The sequence below is a fragment of the Thamnophis sirtalis genome, unplaced genomic scaffold (assembly GCF_051295495.1).
Source record: "Thamnophis sirtalis isolate CommonGarterSnake01/CBP01778 unplaced genomic scaffold, rThaSir2_p1.2 scaffold_2, whole genome shotgun sequence".
NCBI lineage: Eukaryota > Metazoa > Chordata > Lepidosauria > Squamata > Natricidae > Thamnophis > Thamnophis sirtalis.
The window spans coordinates 128,539,965-128,558,660 of record NW_028261382.1 but is presented as its reverse complement, the minus strand read 5'-3'; the positions used below and the strand labels follow the sequence as shown (position 1 = coordinate 128,558,660).

The following is an 18,696-nucleotide window of genomic DNA, read 5'->3' as shown; positions in this document are numbered from 1 at the left end:
GGTGGGCATGGCAGGGGAAGGAAATACAGCAAAATCTCCATTCCCACTCAGCCCTACTCCAGTGCAAGGATACTGTAACATTCCCATTCCCTCCCCACCCCACTAACCTGCTTTCTAGCTCCATTCTCCTGTGCAGGGCAACAGAAGAAGACCCATTAGATCAGTGAAACTTAGGAGGCAGCAAATAGATGGGGGCAGAGCCAGCCAGAGGTGGCATTGGTTGGTTCTCAAAACTACTCAAACTTTCCACTACTCGTTTGCTAGAACCAGTCAGAACTGGCTGAATACCACCCCTGGTGCATATGCTATCAGTGTACATAAAAGGGGAAACAAGAAAAAAAATACATTCATCAACAATCATAAGATACAACACTTATAATGATAGCCATGGGTTACTAATAAGTAATCAAATCATACTAGGAAACAAACAGAACAATGTAAGTCATAAAAATACAAGCAACATGGTTATAAACCACTTTTAAAATAAAAAATGTAGATAAATATTTTATACGCGTGAATATATAGATAGATAAATAAAGCACGTGGCCTTGCTTCAAAGGAATCAGCCTCTGTGTATTGGTTGTCCCTGTGCAGAAGGTACTTTCTGTGTGTGATGTTAAGAGTACTGCCGCTGCACTTGGGTGTTTGGCAGTGGGCAGGGGCTATGGGGGCTGTGCATTATTCAAAGCTTCATCATACCTTTGAAGTTCTGCACACCCCTAATAGCTACTATTTGCATTGCATATTAAAAAGTTCTAGATCAAATAGTGTTATATGCATATTAAGTGAAGAGAAAAGCATTGTTAGAGAATGACCTGTTCAACCATTTACTGATTCTGATAAAGAAGACTATTTGTAGCTCAGACTTGAAATGAGGGGTGATTGATACTCTATGGGCTTAGTTATTTTCTTGCAGATGTTTTATTACCCAAATTAGGTAACATCGTAAGTGCTAATAAGGAGTGGGGTTTACTCTCAGTTTATATTCTGTTTATATAATAACATGAAATTCAATGGGAAAAGAGTAAGGTTCTATATTTAGGCAAGAAAAACGAAATGCACAGGTACAGTATAGGTGGTACCTTGCTCAATAGTAGTAACTGTGAGAGGGATCTTGGAGTCCTAGTGGAAAACCATTGAAATATGAGCCAGCAGTGTGCAGCAGCTGCCAAAAAAGCCAACACAGTTCTAGGCTGCATAAACAGAGGGATAGAATCAAGATCACATGAAGTGTTAATACCACTTTATAATGCCTTGGTAAGGCCACACTTGGAATACTGCATTCAGTTTTGGTCACCACGATGTAGAAAAGATGTGGAGATGGTAGAAAGAGTGCAGAGAAAAGCAACAAAGATGATTAGGGGACTGGAGACTAAAACATATGAAGAACGGTTGCAGGGACTGGGTATGTCTAGTTTAATGAAAAGAAGGACTAGGGGAGACATGATAGCAGTGTTCCAATATCTCAGGGGTTGCCACAAAGAAGAGGGAGTCAAACTATTTTCCAAGGCACCTGAGAGTAGAACAAGAAGCAATGTGTGGAAACTAATCAAGGAGAGAAGCAACTTGGAACTGAGGTGAAAATTCCTGACAGTTAGAACAATTAATTAGTGGAACAGCTTGCCTCCAGAAGTTGTGAATGCCCAACACTGGAAATCTTTAAGAAGATGTTGGATAGTCATTTGTCTGAAATGGTATAGGGTTTCCTGCCTAGGCTAGAAGACCTCCAAGATCCCTTCCAACTCTGCTATTGTATTGTATTCTAGTGGCTTACCCTGTCAGTGTTGGTGGGAGTGGTCTTGGAGATTCTTTGGTTGGTTTTTTTTACTGTTAGCTTGTTGGCAGTTCCTTGATTGCAGTATTGTTTTCTTCTTGATTGTTGGTCTCATCTTACTCTTGCAGTAAATCTATGCGTGTTGATTGCTGGTAGGAAGGTGTTTTAGTCTTTTTGTTCCCTATTTGGCTTATTGATATCTCTGATGCATGGTATGTAGATGGTATTTATGTCTATGTGTCTACTGAATGCCAGGCTTCCAGAAATTCTCTAATGTTTTTGGACTTGACTTAGTTTAGGATTGTAACATTTTCCTAGTTGAAACTATAGTTAAGTCTGTTCCATATGTTAATAATTAATATTTTCCTGGCTTTTGGCCATTGCTGAATTTTACAAACCTATTTACCAACCACAAATAGCACATTAATGTTATTATCTTGTAGGGCTTTCAATAGTTCAGCTAGTATTTTATCAGCTTCTGCAGCTTTGGTAATAGCAATATTTGCTAAGGTCCATGTAATTACTTATACTTTAGCTCAATTATTTCTCCTTCTTTTTAAATGTAGTTTTCTTGTTGTAAACAACTCTTTTGTAAGCACATTTTTGCAATGTTGCCGTAGATTTTCAAAAGCTGAACTATGACCAACTGGATGCATTACTCTGCATTGACGGTCTTCAAAGCAAGTAAGTTATTTGAATTAGTTTTCTTAGGTGCATATAAAATTTGTGAAAACGTAGCTTGAAGAAAATGTCTGATTTTTTTTCAGATATACTTAGATATAAATAAATGGAAGCATCATAGTACCTTTTGATTCTGAGGCTCATACAATAGGATGGGTCTTGCATCAGAGCACTCCAGCTATCCACCTTGTTGATTTTGTCCCCATATATCACCACCTGCTATTGTCACTGGATTTTAGGCAGTTATGACAGCAATATGAAAACAGACTTTATTCATACTGTTAATGTGTTTTTTTTACTTAATCATATCTATCAATCATCTCTCTCTCTCTCTCTCTCTCTCTCTCTCTCTCTCTCTCTCTCATATCTATCTATCATTATCTAATTATTTTTATCATTATTTTATTAAGAGATTTACTATATTAATAAAAACTAATATGAATGCAAGTTGGTGTTTTATTATCTATCTTGTTTACTCAATGTTTGTCTTGTATTATTGCACCCCCTCCCCGTGATTGTAAGCCGCCCTGAGTCCCCTCAGGGAGAAAGGCGGCCTATAAATCGTAATAAATGTCTGAAAAATGTCTGAAATGTCTAATATAAAGTAAACTTAGAGAAAGAAGAGAATGGAAAGAAAGGATAAAAGTGCAGGAAAGAAAAAAAAGAAAATTCTTTTATATGGCCATATATGTATACATGTATATGTATGTATATGTATATCACACACACAAAGGGATGTCACCATAAAGTGATTTAATATTGGATATAAAATGATCCACCATTTAAACATAATATCTCAGTACAGCCAATCAACGTTTATTGGAAAACACTATGGGAAGAAAGTTTTATTGTGAGTTGTTGAGCATCTTGCTTTTGATAGAACTGGGATATAAATCCAATTAGAAAATAAATTCATCCATTTTTTAATGCTGCTGCTGTGATTCTCATCTGAACTGGAATCTTATGTGGCTACTCTTTGCTAAATAAAAAAAATCAGACATCACCTTTGCCTTGGCCAGAGACAAAACATTTTAGAATGTTTTCTTGACAATGTACCAAGAATTTCACCCATATGCAGACATTCAGAACTACTGCTTCTGGGTCGTAATGGTTTAAAACTACATTGCCAGTTTAAGAACTTGGCTTCAGGGATTTGTAAGGCATCTAACCAGGAATGGAAAAGCCTTAATATTTCCAGTTGAATCAATCAAGGCAACAGAAACAAGACTGATGGAATTAATTTACTTATAAAGTATATATTTTATTGCTTTGATCTGACACAGGTTTCCCTCAGGCTACAAATAAAAAAAAAAAAACCTGACAGCTTGAAACTATAAAAGTCCAAGAAGCCTTTTTCCCCCTTGAGCTGCTGCCACAACTAAGTTGCCAAAAACAAAACACACACTCACTAGTCAGAAGGGATTTTGCTAAGCAGAATGATCCATATACTCCTTTTGGAGTATATCTTCATCTGCTCTTTTATCTACACTTTCATCTGCCACGGCCATTGTTGCCTGATGCCGCCTTGGACCTGCGGCCACAGATAGCGCCACTACTGGCCGAGCGGGGGTACTTACAGTACATAGAAGGCCCTCTGCTTGCCTTAACCATCTTGGACTTTTTTTTTTTGGACCTTCCCAGAACTATTCGCACTTTAAACCAATCAATTTTTATGCGCAATTTATAATTTCTTTCTTTTCTTTCACCTTTTTCTTCTGTCTTTGTATGGGTTATGCTTGAGGTACGCTTGAGATGGATGAATGTCCCACTTTTTTATGATCATATTGTTGTAATTTTGTGTTTTTAACTTCTTACGTGGGGACTGTTTGGGGGAGTGTATGAGTATGCGTGATTCGGAGGACCTGCCGGGAGTTGCGGGGGCCACGGGGGTGGTTGAGGGGACCAGAGACACGGGAGAGGGTCGGGGTATTGCGGTCGTAACAGGGAGGGGCAGATACGGCGGGGACTTTAGGGCAGGCCATTACCGGGGAAGGAGGGTTCGCTACATTACAGAGATCCCTCCTTCCGGCCCTAGGAGTCCCACTCCAAGACCAGATGGCGCAAGTAGTCAGGACCCTGGTCTCAGGCTGTTGTCGCTAAATGCCAGGTCTGTTGTACATAAAGCTCCTCTCGTCCGGGACTTAATTTTAGACGAGAGGGCAGACCTGGCATGTATTACTGAAACCTGGCTGGGCCCAGAGGGAGGAGTCCCCCTTGTAGAGCTGTGCCCAGAAGGATTTCAGGTGCTGCATCAGCCGAGAGCCCAGGGAAGGGGTGGGGGTGTGGCCGCTGTTATCCGAGAGTCGTTAGTTCCTCGTAGGGTCCCTGCTCCGGAGATTGTCGGGTGTGAGTCTTTGCTGTTAAAGTTGGACCTCAAGGGTCAAGTGGGTCTGCTGCTAACGTACCTGCCTCCCAACAGCGTTGCAGCAGCCCTCCCCTCGCTCCTCGAGTCGGTAGCCGAGCTGGCAATTGAGTTCCCTAGGTTGATGGTCCTGGGGGACTTTAATTTGCCGTCGCTCGGTGAAAACTCTGATGGGGCGCAGGAGTTCATGGCTTCCATGACAGCCATGGGCTTGACCCAAGTAATTCGGGGCCCAACCCATTCAGCGGGACACATGCTTGACCTCGTATTTCTCTCGGAGCAGTGGATTTGTGATCTTGGTCTGAGGGGGAGTGACATCATACCCCTGTCGTGGTCAGACCATTGCCTACTGAGGCTCGACTTCCGGAGGCCAAACCCCCACTGTAGGGAGGAGGAACCGACCAGGTGGTTCCGCCCCAGGCGTCTTATGGAGCCAGTAAGGTTCCAGACAGAGCTTGGGGTTATTCCTGACTCTTTCGCCCACAATCCGGTGGAGACTCTGGCTGCTGCGTGGCACTCGGCAGCGTCGGAGGCCCTCGACCGGATTGCGCCACTGCGGCTCCTCCGAGGCGGCGGATCCCGGAGACCCCCTTGGTTCACCGAGGAACTCCGGGAGATGAAGCGCCGGAGGAGATGCCTAGAGCACCGTTGGAGGTCCGATAAGTCCGAATCGAACCGGGCAATGGTAACCACCTGCACCAGGGAATACACCAGGGCACTTAGGGCAGCAAAAAGATCGCACATAGCCACCCTGGTAGCATCCGCTGAGTCCCGCCCAGCCGCCCTGTTTAGGATAACCCGCTCCCTATTGAACAAAAGGGAGGCGGGGGAACCCTTGCAGGGCAGAGCTGAAGAATATGCCCAATTCTTAGCGGACAAAATTGCTCGGTTTCGGTCGGACTTGGACTCCACCCCCGCAGTTCCAGCCGAGGCGCAGGGGGACCAAGTAGAACAGCTCTGGGTTGAGTTTCAAGACGTTACCCCCGGGGATGTGGACAAGGCCATGAGAGCTGTAAGTACTTCCACCTGCGTTCTGGATCCGTGTCCCTCATGGCTGGTTACTAACTGCAGTGAGGTGACACGAGGCTGGATCCAGGCGGTTGTGACCGCCTCCCTTCGGGAGGGGAACTTCCCCGCCGCACTGAAAGCGGCGGTGGTGAGACCCCTCCTGAAGAAACCATCCTTGGATCCAGCTGTTCTTAATAGCTATCGTCCAGTCTCCAACCTTCCCTTCCTGGGGAAGGTTGTTGAGAAGGTGGTGGCCTTCCAGCTCCAACGGTCCTTGGAGGAAGCAAACTACCTAGACCCCTTCCAGTCAGGCTTCAGGCCCGGTTACAGCACAGAAACCGCTTTGGTCGCATTGATGGATGATCTCTGGAGAGCCAGAGATGAAGGACGTTCCTCCATCCTGGTCCTCCTTGACCTCTCAGCGGCTTTCGATACCATCGACCATGGTATCCTTCTGCGACGACTGCGGGAGGTGGGAGTGGGAGGCACCGTGTTACGGTGGTTCTCCTCCTACCTCTCGGACAGGTCGCAGTCGGTGTTAGTGGGGGGGCAGAGATCGTCCCCTAGGCCCCTAAATTATGGGGTGCCTCAGGGTTCGGTCTTATCCCCCCTACTATTCAACATCTACATGAAACCGCTGGGAGAGATCACCCGCAGGCACGGGATTAGATACCATCAATATGCGGACGATACTCAATTGTATCTGTCCGCCCCGTGCCAAATCAATGAAGCGGTTGACGTGATGAGCCGGGGTCTTGAGGCCGTTATGGACTGGATGAGGGTGAACAAGCTTGTGCTCAACCCAGAAAAGACCGAGTGGCTGTTGTGTTTCCCTCCCAAAGATTTGGCTATTATTCCACCACTCAGGCTGGGGGGTCAAATTTTATACCCCTCAGAGAGGGTTCGCAACTTGGGAGTCCTCCTGGATCCACAGCTGTCATTTGACCACCACTTAACGGCTGTGACCAGGGGGGCATTCGCCCAGGTTCGCCTGGTGCGCCAGTTGCGACCCTACCTGAATCGGGAGGCTCTCACAACAGTCACTCGGGCCCTTGTGACCTCTAGGCTGGAATACTGCAATGTGCTCTACATGGGGCTGCCCTTGAGGAGCATCCGGCGACTTCAGCTAGTGCAGAATGCAGCCGCGCGAGTGATTGCGGGTGCACCCCGATTCACCCGCATAACACCTATCCTCCGCGAGCTGCGCTGGCTACCTGTTGATCTCCGGATGCGCTTCAAGGTGCTATTAATCACCCATAAAGCCCTACATGGCAGTGGATCTGGATACTTGAGAGACCGCCTTCTGCCAATTACATCCCTACGACCGATAAGATCTCATAGATTAGGCCTCCTCCGTATTCCATCGGCCAGCCAGTGTCGGCTGGCAACTACAAGGAGGAGGGCCTTCTCAGCAGTAGCCCCGACCCTTTGGAACGAGCTCCCCGTGGAGATTCGTACCCTCTCCACCGTCCAGGCCTTCCGCATAGCCTTGAAGAACTGGCTCGCCCGTCAGGCCTGGGGATAGGATAGTTACCCGCCCGAATGATGAGTGTTTGTTGTTTGCTATTTTATTACATGTTTTGTCCTACTGTCTGTATTCCCCTTTCCCAGTTTTTGTGTGAGCCGCCCTGAGTCCCCTCAGGGAAAAGGGCGGCCTACAAATTCTAATAAAATTCTAAAATTCTAAAAAAATTCTAAAATTCATATTATTATGCTGTTCTTTTATACATCAACATGTATTTATTAACAATAGTAACTATCTATACAAATTAATGCACACTATTTTAGATTTACTAGTAAGGCATTACATGTAGCCTGTATAAATAGGGATTAACATTTTCTTTATGAAAATTTATTTAAGTGGTTTTTACTACGTGTTATTTTTTAAAATGGAAACTATTTGTTTTCTTTTGTTGGAATTATTGGAGTTATAAGCAATTATTGTCCTTACCAAAATGAATGGGATATCAGTTCAGTGTGGATTGTGATGCTGAGGTGTAAACATCTCCCTTAATGGAATAAGTGACCTCTTCTTCTCTACTGAGTTCAGATCTTAATCCCATTCAATTCAACATGGTTTACTGTCAAATCTGCATGTCATTAGAGAATTTCATCCCTACTCTCTTATGCCTAACTGGAATACACTTCTTGGAATCCATTAAATAACATCATTACCATGTATGTCAATTATCACCATGTGAATCAATCATGAGACTTTTCAACTCTCCCATTTTTTAAATTTATGGTGGCATAGTGCATAGTTCTTGGTTACATCCACTATCTCCTATAGCAGCAATCCCAACATTTTTAGCGCCAGGGATCAGTTTTGTAGAAGACAATTTTCCACGGACTGGGGTGGGGAGAGGGTTTTGGTTTATCTTGTTTGCCTGCCACTCACCTCCAGCTGTGTGGCCAGGTTCCTAACAGGTCATAGACTGGTTGACTGGTTCATGACCTAGGGGTTGAGGACCCTTGTCCTACAGTATCTGCCCCACCTATTCAATGCAAGAGGGTTGGGACATTTCTGGACATTTCAACAATGCCCTTAAGAACCTCAGAAACATGTCTTCTCTGCAGTTGCATTCCCTTCTGGAACAAGGGACTCTCCTGAGTGGCTTCCTTTCTCCTGGTGTTTCAGAGGGTTTTGAAGCCTGGCCCTTTGAACAGGTCTTTAGCTAGGGTGATTGAAGTGCTTTCTGCATTGTATAAGTATGTCTATTGTTGTCTGATTTTCCCAATGTCAGGGTTCCAAGTAACACCCCCAATGAAAGAAAACTCTGAGACTTGAGTTTCCTCAAAGTTCTACTTTATTAAATATGTCATATTGGCACATCTGGAAAACCCGAATCTGAAAGTTTCCAGGTTTTGCCCACCCAAAAGAAAGTCCAAGTCCCGGTCCAGCACCCACATATCCATCACATATCCAATCAGGCACCATCCAAAACTGAAGATGCCTCCCAGTCACTTCATCACAGCTGCAGGGCAAGGTGGCCTTGACTCTCTGAGAAAAGAATGTTATTTTGGCTATATATCATTCACACTCCATTTAATCCCCGCTCTCATTTTCCCACAGTAGAAAATGTGGAAGGTCTGAAGGCCCAATGTAAAAGATGGCTTCCAGGTCTGACACCCATCTTTTGTTCCTTTTGTCTTTATTGTTATCTTTCTATGACAATTTCTATTGTTTTGTTATATTCTATTGTCTTCCTGTGTTTTTACTTAGTGAGGTTGAATGTTGACCAGTGTACAAATTTAACAAAGTAAATGTCAAGTATCTGATTCAAAGTTTGTGATTCAACTTATTTGTAATAATTTTGATATGTACATATAGATCTAGTCATTCTAAAAAATTGTACACCATAGGCAAGAACTTTTCAGATAGAGAGACACTCATTTCTTTCAAGCTTGATGTGGCCTAAACTCAACAAAAGTCTCAACTGGTCTAATGCCAGTTCAGAAATCGTTTCTCCTACGAGCAAGTAACAGTGGAAGGAAAGACTTTTATTTTCTCTGTCTTCTTGATTTTAGATCCATAACAAATCAAGTGAAAGGGGCCACTAATTAGTTTTATGTTTACCAATTTAGCAGTGGAGCAGTTAAAAGATAAGCAGATAACCACTTACGGTAATTAAATGTGAACCTAACCTTAAATTTAGTATGTCATTATAGCAAACCAGAAAACAAAACTTTAGTTTTTATTTGAATCTATGCATTGATCAATCATTGCTCAACTGTTCAACAACAGATTATCAATGAATATATTTCTGTCCAGTGATTATGGAATGAATCTTTTTTTAAAAAAAACAAACAAACAAACCATGAAATCAGGAAAATAAAATAATCAGCTGAATGATATGAGTTTGAATATATATATTTTTTGGTGTTGTAACCTTTAAATTCAGGACATTTTAAAAAACACTTATGCATAATTAAGGACAATTTTCTTCAAGATAGTACATAATTAAAGAAGAAATTTTAGTCAGGGTATGCTTAGATGATGATGAAATTAGTTAAATGCATCTCAAACTGCACCTGCAGGTTTTCAATATGGAACATACAGATTTACATTTCTCTCCAATCTGAGGTGGGGAGGGGAATCAAAAATTAAAATGCTCACTATGAGCACTATTACCATGCCAAATGAACCTTATAGCAGATAGATAAATGAACAGCTTAAAAGTCCTCAGTCTGATAAACCGCCTCTGACATATTTCTATAATTGGTTTCATTCTGTTTTAAAGTTATAGAATCTAAAGCAGTGGTTCTCAAACTTTTCTTCACCCTGGACCCCTTTTAAATACCCTTTGTGGCCACGGATCTTGGCTCAAGATTTAAATCATTTCTTCGAGCTTTTGCACCCTTCCCCCCCCCCCGATGACATTGCACTCCCCCAGGCATCTGCGGACCACAGGTTGAGAAGAATTGACTTAAATATTAACATTTAGCCTTGCTCTCAGCTCTCTCATATGTGTGTGTGTGTGTGTGTGTGTGTGTGTGTGTGTGTGTGTGTGTGTGTATTGTCGATCAGAAAGGTTGGCAGTTCGGTGGTTTGAATCCCTAGTTCCACGTAACGGAGTGAGCTCCCGTTACTTCTCCCAGCTTCTGCCAACCTAGCAATTCGAAAGCATGTAAAAGTACAAATAGAAAAATAGGAACCACCTTTGATGGGAAGGTAACAGCGTTCTGTGTGCCTTTGGCATTTAGTCATGCTGGCCACATGACCACGGAGACGTCTTCGGACAGAGCTGGCTCTTTGGCTTTGAAACAGAGATGAGCACCGCCCCCTAGAGTCGGGAATGACTTGCACGTATGTGCAAGGGGAACCTTTACCTTTACCTTATGTTTGTATGCATGTATTCATTCATTTTCCTTTCTCTGCATTTTCTTTCCTGCTTAACAACTCTCTTCCACATCTTTTTGTTTTCCCCCCCACGCTTTTTCCTAAGTTGCTTTGCATTATATATAACTTTCCTCCATCTAACTTAGTTACTAAAATGTATTTATAGATGCTACAATAGTTCTGAAATTCTGCTTTGAAATAAAATAGTAAAGTAAAATAGTTTGTGTTTGTGTTCTTTAACCTCTTTGCCTCTGATGTTGAAAATATAGTTGAATTCTCTATCATCTATCTATCTATCTATCTATCTATCTATCTATCTATCTATCTATCTATCTATCTATCTATCTATCTATCTATCTATCTATCTATCATCTATCTATCTATTGTGTCACAACCCCTGGTATGCCCAAATTTGGGAGGGAGCATACTGCTTCCTTTTTCTGTCTATCAGCTCACTCTGGGAGCCACACACACACACACTTACTGAAATTGCTATTTTAATATACCTGAAGGAAAGACATATTTTGGGAAGGATGATTATGTGCCATCAAGTCATTTTTGACTTCTAATTACATAGATAAGATTCTTCCATGATGATTGGTCCATATTTTATCTTTTAAATCATAAATGGTGCACTCATCCTCACTGCAACTGACTCCATCTATCTTGTTGACGGTCTTCCTTTTCTTCTCTTTCTTTCCACTTACCCCAGTATTAGAGCCGTCTCCAAAAAGCTACTAGGTCTTTGCATAATGTGTCCAAAGTAAGATAATTTTAGCCTGGTCATTTGTGCCTCAAGTGGTCTCAATTTGCTGATGTCTAAGAAGTTTGTTTTCAGTTGTTTCATTTCATATTTCATTGTGTTGAGTTTTTCTGCATTTACACTTCTTACATTACATTTTCCTATTATAATTCTATCTTTTCAGCACTGGGTTTTCTTTTCCTGGTTCAAGGTACTTTCAAAAGAAAACACAATTCAAAATAAAAACATTCTAGCTCAAAATGAATTCTATAAAACAATATACACAAATAAGGAAAAAAACATCTGGGCTGAAATTGTGGATGATTTTAAACACACCTACCTATAATTCAGCTGAGATACGAATGAAGGAAATAAAATTAAAAAAATTCATGGAAGTTCTAAATTCGTCACAATGGTTTCTCAGAATTTACAACTTCCTGGTCAGTCCTCCTAGACCACTTTTGATTACTCTGCAAAGATTTTAAAATATTTCTTTTAGGTAAAGCTAAAGGTTTGCACATATGTGCTAGTCATTCCCAATTTTAGCATGTGGTGCTCATCTCCGTATCAAAGCCGAAGAGCCAGCACTGTCCAAAGACATATCCATGGTCATGTGACCAGCATGACTAAATGGCAAAGGCACTCAGAACGCTGTTACCTTCCCACCAAAGGTGGTCCCTATTTTTCTACTTGCATTTTTACATGCTTTCGAACTGCTAGGTTGGCAGAAGCTGCGACAAGTAAGGGGAGCTCACTCCATTATGCGGCACTATCTCGACTCCTTTCAGTCGGGTTTCAGGCCTGGTTACAGCACGGAAACTGCTTTGGTCGCGCTGATCGATGATCTCTGGTGAGCCAGGGATAGGGGTCACTCCTCTATTCTTGTGCTCCTTGACCTCTCAGCGGCCTTCGATACCATCGACCATGGTATCCTTCTGCGACGGTTGCGAGAGGTGGGAGTGGGAGGCACCGTCCTCCGGTGGTTCTCCTCCTACCTCTCGGACAGGTCGCAGTCAGTGTTGGTTGGAGGGCAGAGGTCGACCCCAAGGCCCCTCAATTATGGGTGCCGCAGGGTTCGGTCCTGTCCACCCTCCTATTTAACATCTACATGAAGCCGCTGGGTGAGATCATACGCCGGCATGGGATTAAGTACCACCAATATGCGGACGATACGCAGCTGTATCTGTCCGCCCCGTGCCAACTCAGCGAAGCAGTAGAAGTGATGTGCAAGTGCCTGGAGGCTGTTAGGGTCTGGATGGGAGTAAATAAGTTGGCACTCAATCCAGACAAGACCGAGTGGCTACTGATGTTCCCTCCCAAAGATTGGCCAAATATTCCATCTCTCAGGCTGGGGGGTGAAATTATACGCCCCTCAGCGAGGGTTCGCAATTTGGGAGTCCTCCTGGATCCTCAGCTGACTTTTGAACCATTTGTCAGCTGTGACCAGGGGGACCTTTGCCCAGGTTCGCCTGGTGCACCAATTGCGACCCTACCTGGATCAGGAGGCCCTTCAGACAGTCACTCACGCCCTTGTGACCTCAAGACTGGATTACTGTAACACGCTCTACATGGGGCTGCCCTTGAAGAGTGTTCGAAGACTCCAGCTGGTCCAGAACGCACCCGTGCGAGCGATCGTGGGTGCACCCAGGTACACCCACATTACACCTATCCTCCGCGAGCTGCACTGGTTACCCATTAGTCTCCGGATCCGCTTCAAGGCGCTGGTCGTTACCTATAAAGCCCTTCATGGCATCGGACCTGGGTACCTGAGAGACTGCCTCCTGCCGATCATCTCCCATAGACCGATTAGATCACACAGGTTAGGTCTCCTCCGGATTCCATCTGCCAGCCAATGTTGGCTGGTGACTCCCCGGGGAAGAGCCTTCTCTGTTGCAGCTCCAGCCCTCTGGAACGATCTCCCCGCGGAGATCCGGACCCTTATTACCCTCCTGGCTTTCTGCAAAGCCATTAAGTCCTGGCTGCTCCAGCAGGCCGGGGGGCTCTCGAAATATCCAGCCCCTCGGAAATTGTGACTGTTGTATATTTTAATATGTTGTTTGTGTATTATCCCCCCTCCCTTGTTTTATTGTAAGCCGCCCGGAGTCCTTCGGGAGTTGGCGGCATACAAATCAATAAAACTCAACTCAACTCAACACTAGGGATTCGAACCACTGAACTGCCAATCTTTCTAACTGATAAGCTCAGCGTCTTAGCCACTGAGCCACTGTGTCCCTAAGTGGTCAGTACTGGCTGAGAAATCTTAAAAATTTCTGGGTCACCTCATCCTAAATTTAACAGTTTGGAGAAACCTGTCCAACTGAAAGAATTCTGTGATTAGCTATAATATTTTAGCTATAATATTTCCTAGAATATATCTGAAACACAGTCTTATTGCTTTTTCATATTTCGTTTTTTTAGAGAGAATTTATGCTCCACCGAAGAAGCTCATCAAAAATTTATGAAAATTTATCCCAAGATCTTCATTAAAAAAAAGCCCATATTGCCAGGTATTCCTGAAAAAAGAACAATAGGGTAATTCATTTTTAAAAATCTGTATTCAAAGTAAAAAAGGAATCAGGCAATGATATTAGGTCAGTTGTCACCAACATGTGCCTTAAAGCAGCTGTCAAATATAAAGATTAGTAGCTAGTGGTAAATTTATTTTCTGCTTGAATAGAAACATCTGTTTGTTGTTTCAAAGTATATTTTGTCGTACCTCTGAGAAAAGCATGTCTAATTCATAGTCCAATTTTGAGTCCAAGTTTTACATGGTCATGTTTTTCTCCTCATTATTGTTTAAAATGGAATCCATTTACCTTGGAGACCATTCATGGTGTACTATCATGGCGTATAAATTAATTATATGTCACCATATTTTTTTTCTTTCACTGTAGTAAAGCATAGGAGAAGAAAATGATTGCCAAAACCCCCACAACAAAACCAAACCAAAACCCAAATCACAAGGCAAAGAGGGGAGCAATCTATAGTTTACAAGGAATAAATGCTGCAGTACTATACTGCTGAGTAAACTAATCCTAGAGGCTTTGTAAAGTTTAGAAAGCATAAAGTGATACAGTTCTGCCTTACTTATCTGTCCAAAGCCAGTGTCTTTGTTTAAACTATGTTTTCTTTGTTACCTATAACTGCAGTGAGGGTTCACAGCAATGGTAGAATCTGAAAGCTGGGGAAACACAGAGCTGGGGCACAGTACATTCTGGTGGCAGATTAGAGGTGGGTTCCTACTGGTTTGGACCGGTTCAACTGAACCAGTAGTGGTTTGACGGCCTGGGTTGCTGGAACCAGCAGTGACCCAGGCCTGCCAGGCCCCTGAGCCAGTTCAGCTACAAAGCTGCCATCTTGATTTCTGATTCTGTTCATGCGCAGAGCAATTGTAATTGCACAAATTTTATTCCCCCCCCTTTTAAAATGTTTTGCGCATGCACAGACCTATTTTTGTGCAAATGGGCATGCATGCGTAGCGTATGTCTGACATGTGTGCGAGCAAAGTGTGTGCACACAAATTTTTTGCATGCGCCGAACTGGCAGTAATTCGGGAACAACCCACCCCTGTGGCAGATATAGCAATAGCAGCAGCATTTAGATTTATATATAACTTCACAGTGATTTGCAGCCCTCTCTAAGTGGTTTACAGAGTCAGAATATTCCCCCGAACAATCTGGGTCCTGTTTTTACTCACCTCAGAAGGATGGAAGGTTGAGTCAACCTTAAGCTTGGTGAGATTCGATCTGCCAAATGGGGAATCAAATGAGAATCAAACTGCTGCAGTCAGCAGAATTAGCTTGCAATACTGCATTCTAACCATTTTGCCACCATTATATTTCTGTGGGGGGAAATATGAGCAGGAGGAAGCTATGGAAGGTGAATATTAGTGGGAATGGTGCTCTTTCCAGATCCAAAATGATCACAAAGCCATCATACGCAGAGTCAAATCTCAAGCCAGTAGATAGTATTCTTTGCGTCTTTGCCTCTGAACGTATTTGTAAGTGATACACATTCCCTTTTAGTTGAGTTCCATGACTGTGTGACATTTTGAAGCTCCAGGGGACTTTTTTTCTTGACTTCAGTCCCACAAGTTGGATCCCCTCTTTCACCTTGAATATTCTTAGTGCTTACCCGTACTAATTTTCGTATGCTTTATTCACAGTTGCCTCCCTTGGGATGAATTTTAACCTATTTAACTATACCCATGCTGTAGTGCATCCCTAATGAATGTGGCAGAACAGCAGTTAACAAAACTGGATTTCTTTTATACGCTCCCATTTTGCTCCAGGTTTTGGATAAGTGGGAATGAAATAGCAGTAAAAGAGCCACATTTGCTTTGTTTCCACTTAGACTTAAGCAGAGGGTAAATTATACGGGGTGGCTGGCCTTCTCCCTTAGGTTAGTAGAATATTTTTGTTTCACTCTCTTCAACTTCCTTTGTAAGCCATTTGAGCTGAAAAATCATGTCTCCTGTTTGCCCTTGTTCTACCTTCTTCAGTGAACCATCTCCAGATCTCACCTAGCTCCGTATCAGAAGCCTTGCTTCATCCTTCATCTGAGCCAAAGAGTCTTTAGCAGATCAAAACTGCCTTTGTTTATTTAAGTATCTCTTGGCATTTGGAAGGCTGTAAAGATTGGGCTCCACCGAACAGCACAGGGCTTTCAGAATGGCATGCAAGCAACCCATGGTTAGGGCCTTGAAGCTGGTGGTTTCACCTTTTAACTCAATAATTTTAAACAAGCTACCTTTGCTTTCTTTACTTCACTCCCATTTTACTAATGTATTGTGTCTTTCAGATGGTTTTTTAATGTTTTAGCTGTAAACTACTTAAAGTTATTTTGAGAGCGAGTCAATTTGATAAAATAAAAATAAATGCATTATCTAATTCTGCAACCGACTCAACTGTAGTGGATTCTAATACAGAATCTAATATATTTCAGATATAAAAACAATAGTAATGTTTTACTACTTAATGTTGTATCATTAAATGAATAGCAAGAGGTAAGAAATACATCACAGTTGGTCCCCAAAATAAATTTTAATATTACTAAACATATTTATTTTTCTTCTTCATGGAAGTGTCCTTTGAAAATTTCCAGTTTCCTTCTTCCCTTATTGGCACAACGTGTGAAAAAGTGTTTCTGAAAATCAGAGGTGGGTTGCTCCCGGTTCAGTCCATTTCGGCCAAACCAGTAGTGGTGATTTGGCCTATGTTGCAGAACTGGAAGTGACCCAGGCTGGCCATGCCCCTGAACTGGTTCCCTGGTCTCTTATGCCATTGCTAGCATGTTTCTAAAACATGTGCAGACCAATTAATAGTCAACTGCACAAAGCGCGCACGAAGCGAACCAGTACTAATCGGTACAGTAAGCCACCCCTGGTGAAAATGTTTCTGTTTTAAGAAATATGCATGACGTCTTCTATTTGCAATTTCTATCAACAACGACCACAAAATAATATTGTGTATATTTGGCAGCTGACTGAGCCATGACATCTTGTCACACATGCATAATTGTAAAAATATTGAAATTCCCATTTTGTTTTTGGCTGGCTAAATTTCCCTAGTAGATTATTTTTATGTCCAAAGGTACATGCACTGGAAAAGCTACTTTTAAAACTTCATGAGGATTAAATGCATTATTTATTGTTACTGTCATTATTTATTTATACCTTTTTAATTCCATATTTCAGTGTCATACGTAGCATAAAACTGAAGAGTAGTCCTTGCATAGTACTGCAACCTTCTCCTATTTGGAGGCCACTACACACACACACACACACACACACACACACACACACACACACAACTTTTCCAGTTGCATAATTCTGAGATATAGACGTGTTAGGTATTAAGCAGGCCAATGCATATTACAAGAAGATATTTCCTAGTTAATTTAAATGCAGTGTGTTATTATACTCTGAAAATGAGACATTTTGCTAAACCATACGTGGTATCACTCTAAACATTCTTCTATTCATTTTGTTACTCTGTTTTTCCACACACCCTTTCTATTCACTCCATCTGTTGGGAATCCCTTATTTTTCACTGGTTTAAGAAGCAATAGCTATAGCATTTAGACTTATACACCGCTTCTCAGTGGTCTACAGCCCTCTCTAAATGATTTACAGAGTCAGCATATTGCTCCCAACAATCTAATGGACACTTAAAGTTATTTATATGTGTCAATTCTTCTACAAAAGCAGTTTTTTGTGTTGAAATTTTATTCACATAGGCATTTTTAAAAAAATTATTAGAAATCTTGTGCAGCAAAAAGAATTGGACAGGAGACAGTCACAACCAGTTCACATCTAATAGTGTTCATTTCTCAGAGAGATAATTTTGATAGATTTGACAGCATAATTGTAGACTATTTTTTACACTTTTAGATGTTTGAGAAAAGCAGAGGAAGTTTATACAATTGCCCAAAAGTATGCTGCTTAATATTATTTAGCAAACTTGAGATCCCTTGGAAGGAGATTATCGTGTAACAATATAAAATTTCCTTCATAAGAATGTATCATTTAAACTTTGATCTAAGCCAATGTTTATAAAGAGAAACTGTCTAGAATATCGTACACAGAAAGCCAGCTTCTTTGCTTTAGAAGGGCATTGAATAAAATATGGCTTTTCAAATTCTACTTTTAAATAGAAAGTAAAGCTTTTTCAGAATAATTTTGCTTACAAGTAAATTGAGCGTCAGTGCAAACAACTAATGAGAATATACACACATTAATCGTAAGCAATATGATATAAAAGAGCAAGGCAGATGTTTACAAGAATGAGTTGACAGAAAAATTCAGTAATACATTTATAACTGTGTGGTTGATTTATTTAACTGTTACTCCTTCCTTCCTTCCTTCCTTCCTTCCTTCCTTCCTTCCTTCCTTCCTTCCTTCCTTCCACTCACCCTCCCGCCCTCTCTCCCTATAAAAGCCAGCTTAAAATAATACTGTTCTAATAATAATTTCAGACTCCAACAAAGTGAATTTTTAATTCAAGCTTCAATGACGTACTCATTGATTTTATTTTATTTGCTTCCAGTTTTAAGATTTTTTGTTTAAAAAAAGCTCTTAGTTTTCTCCTTATTTTTCTGGGATGGGGAATGTGTGTACTTTGCTGTGATCAGGTTTTCTAGGATAACTTTCTAGTTTACCCCTTCTTGACAGCTATCACAAGGATGGAAACTGGCAATGGTGCTGGCTGACAGATTTGAACTAGTTTATGGGAACTTTTTCTAAGTTACATTCCATCTTTTGCTATTATGCGCTAAATTGAATGAATCAT

The 18,696-nt window shown here is 41.9% G+C and overlaps 1 protein-coding gene across 1 annotated transcript in view; it reads left to right on the top strand.

The window, feature by feature from the left end:
- Positions 1 to 11,417: 11,417 nt before the first annotated feature.
- The window catches only part of CNBD1 (cyclic nucleotide binding domain containing 1), a 109,764-nt gene continuing 102,485 nt past the window's right edge, over positions 11,418 to 18,696 (top strand). Inside the window, exons 1-2 of the mRNA XM_087703571.1 lie at positions 11,418 to 11,428; positions 13,826 to 13,939. Of these exons, the coding sequence (XP_087559697.1) occupies positions 11,418 to 11,428; positions 13,826 to 13,939 (125 nt within the window). The remainder of the gene's footprint in view (positions 11,429 to 13,825; positions 13,940 to 18,696) is intronic.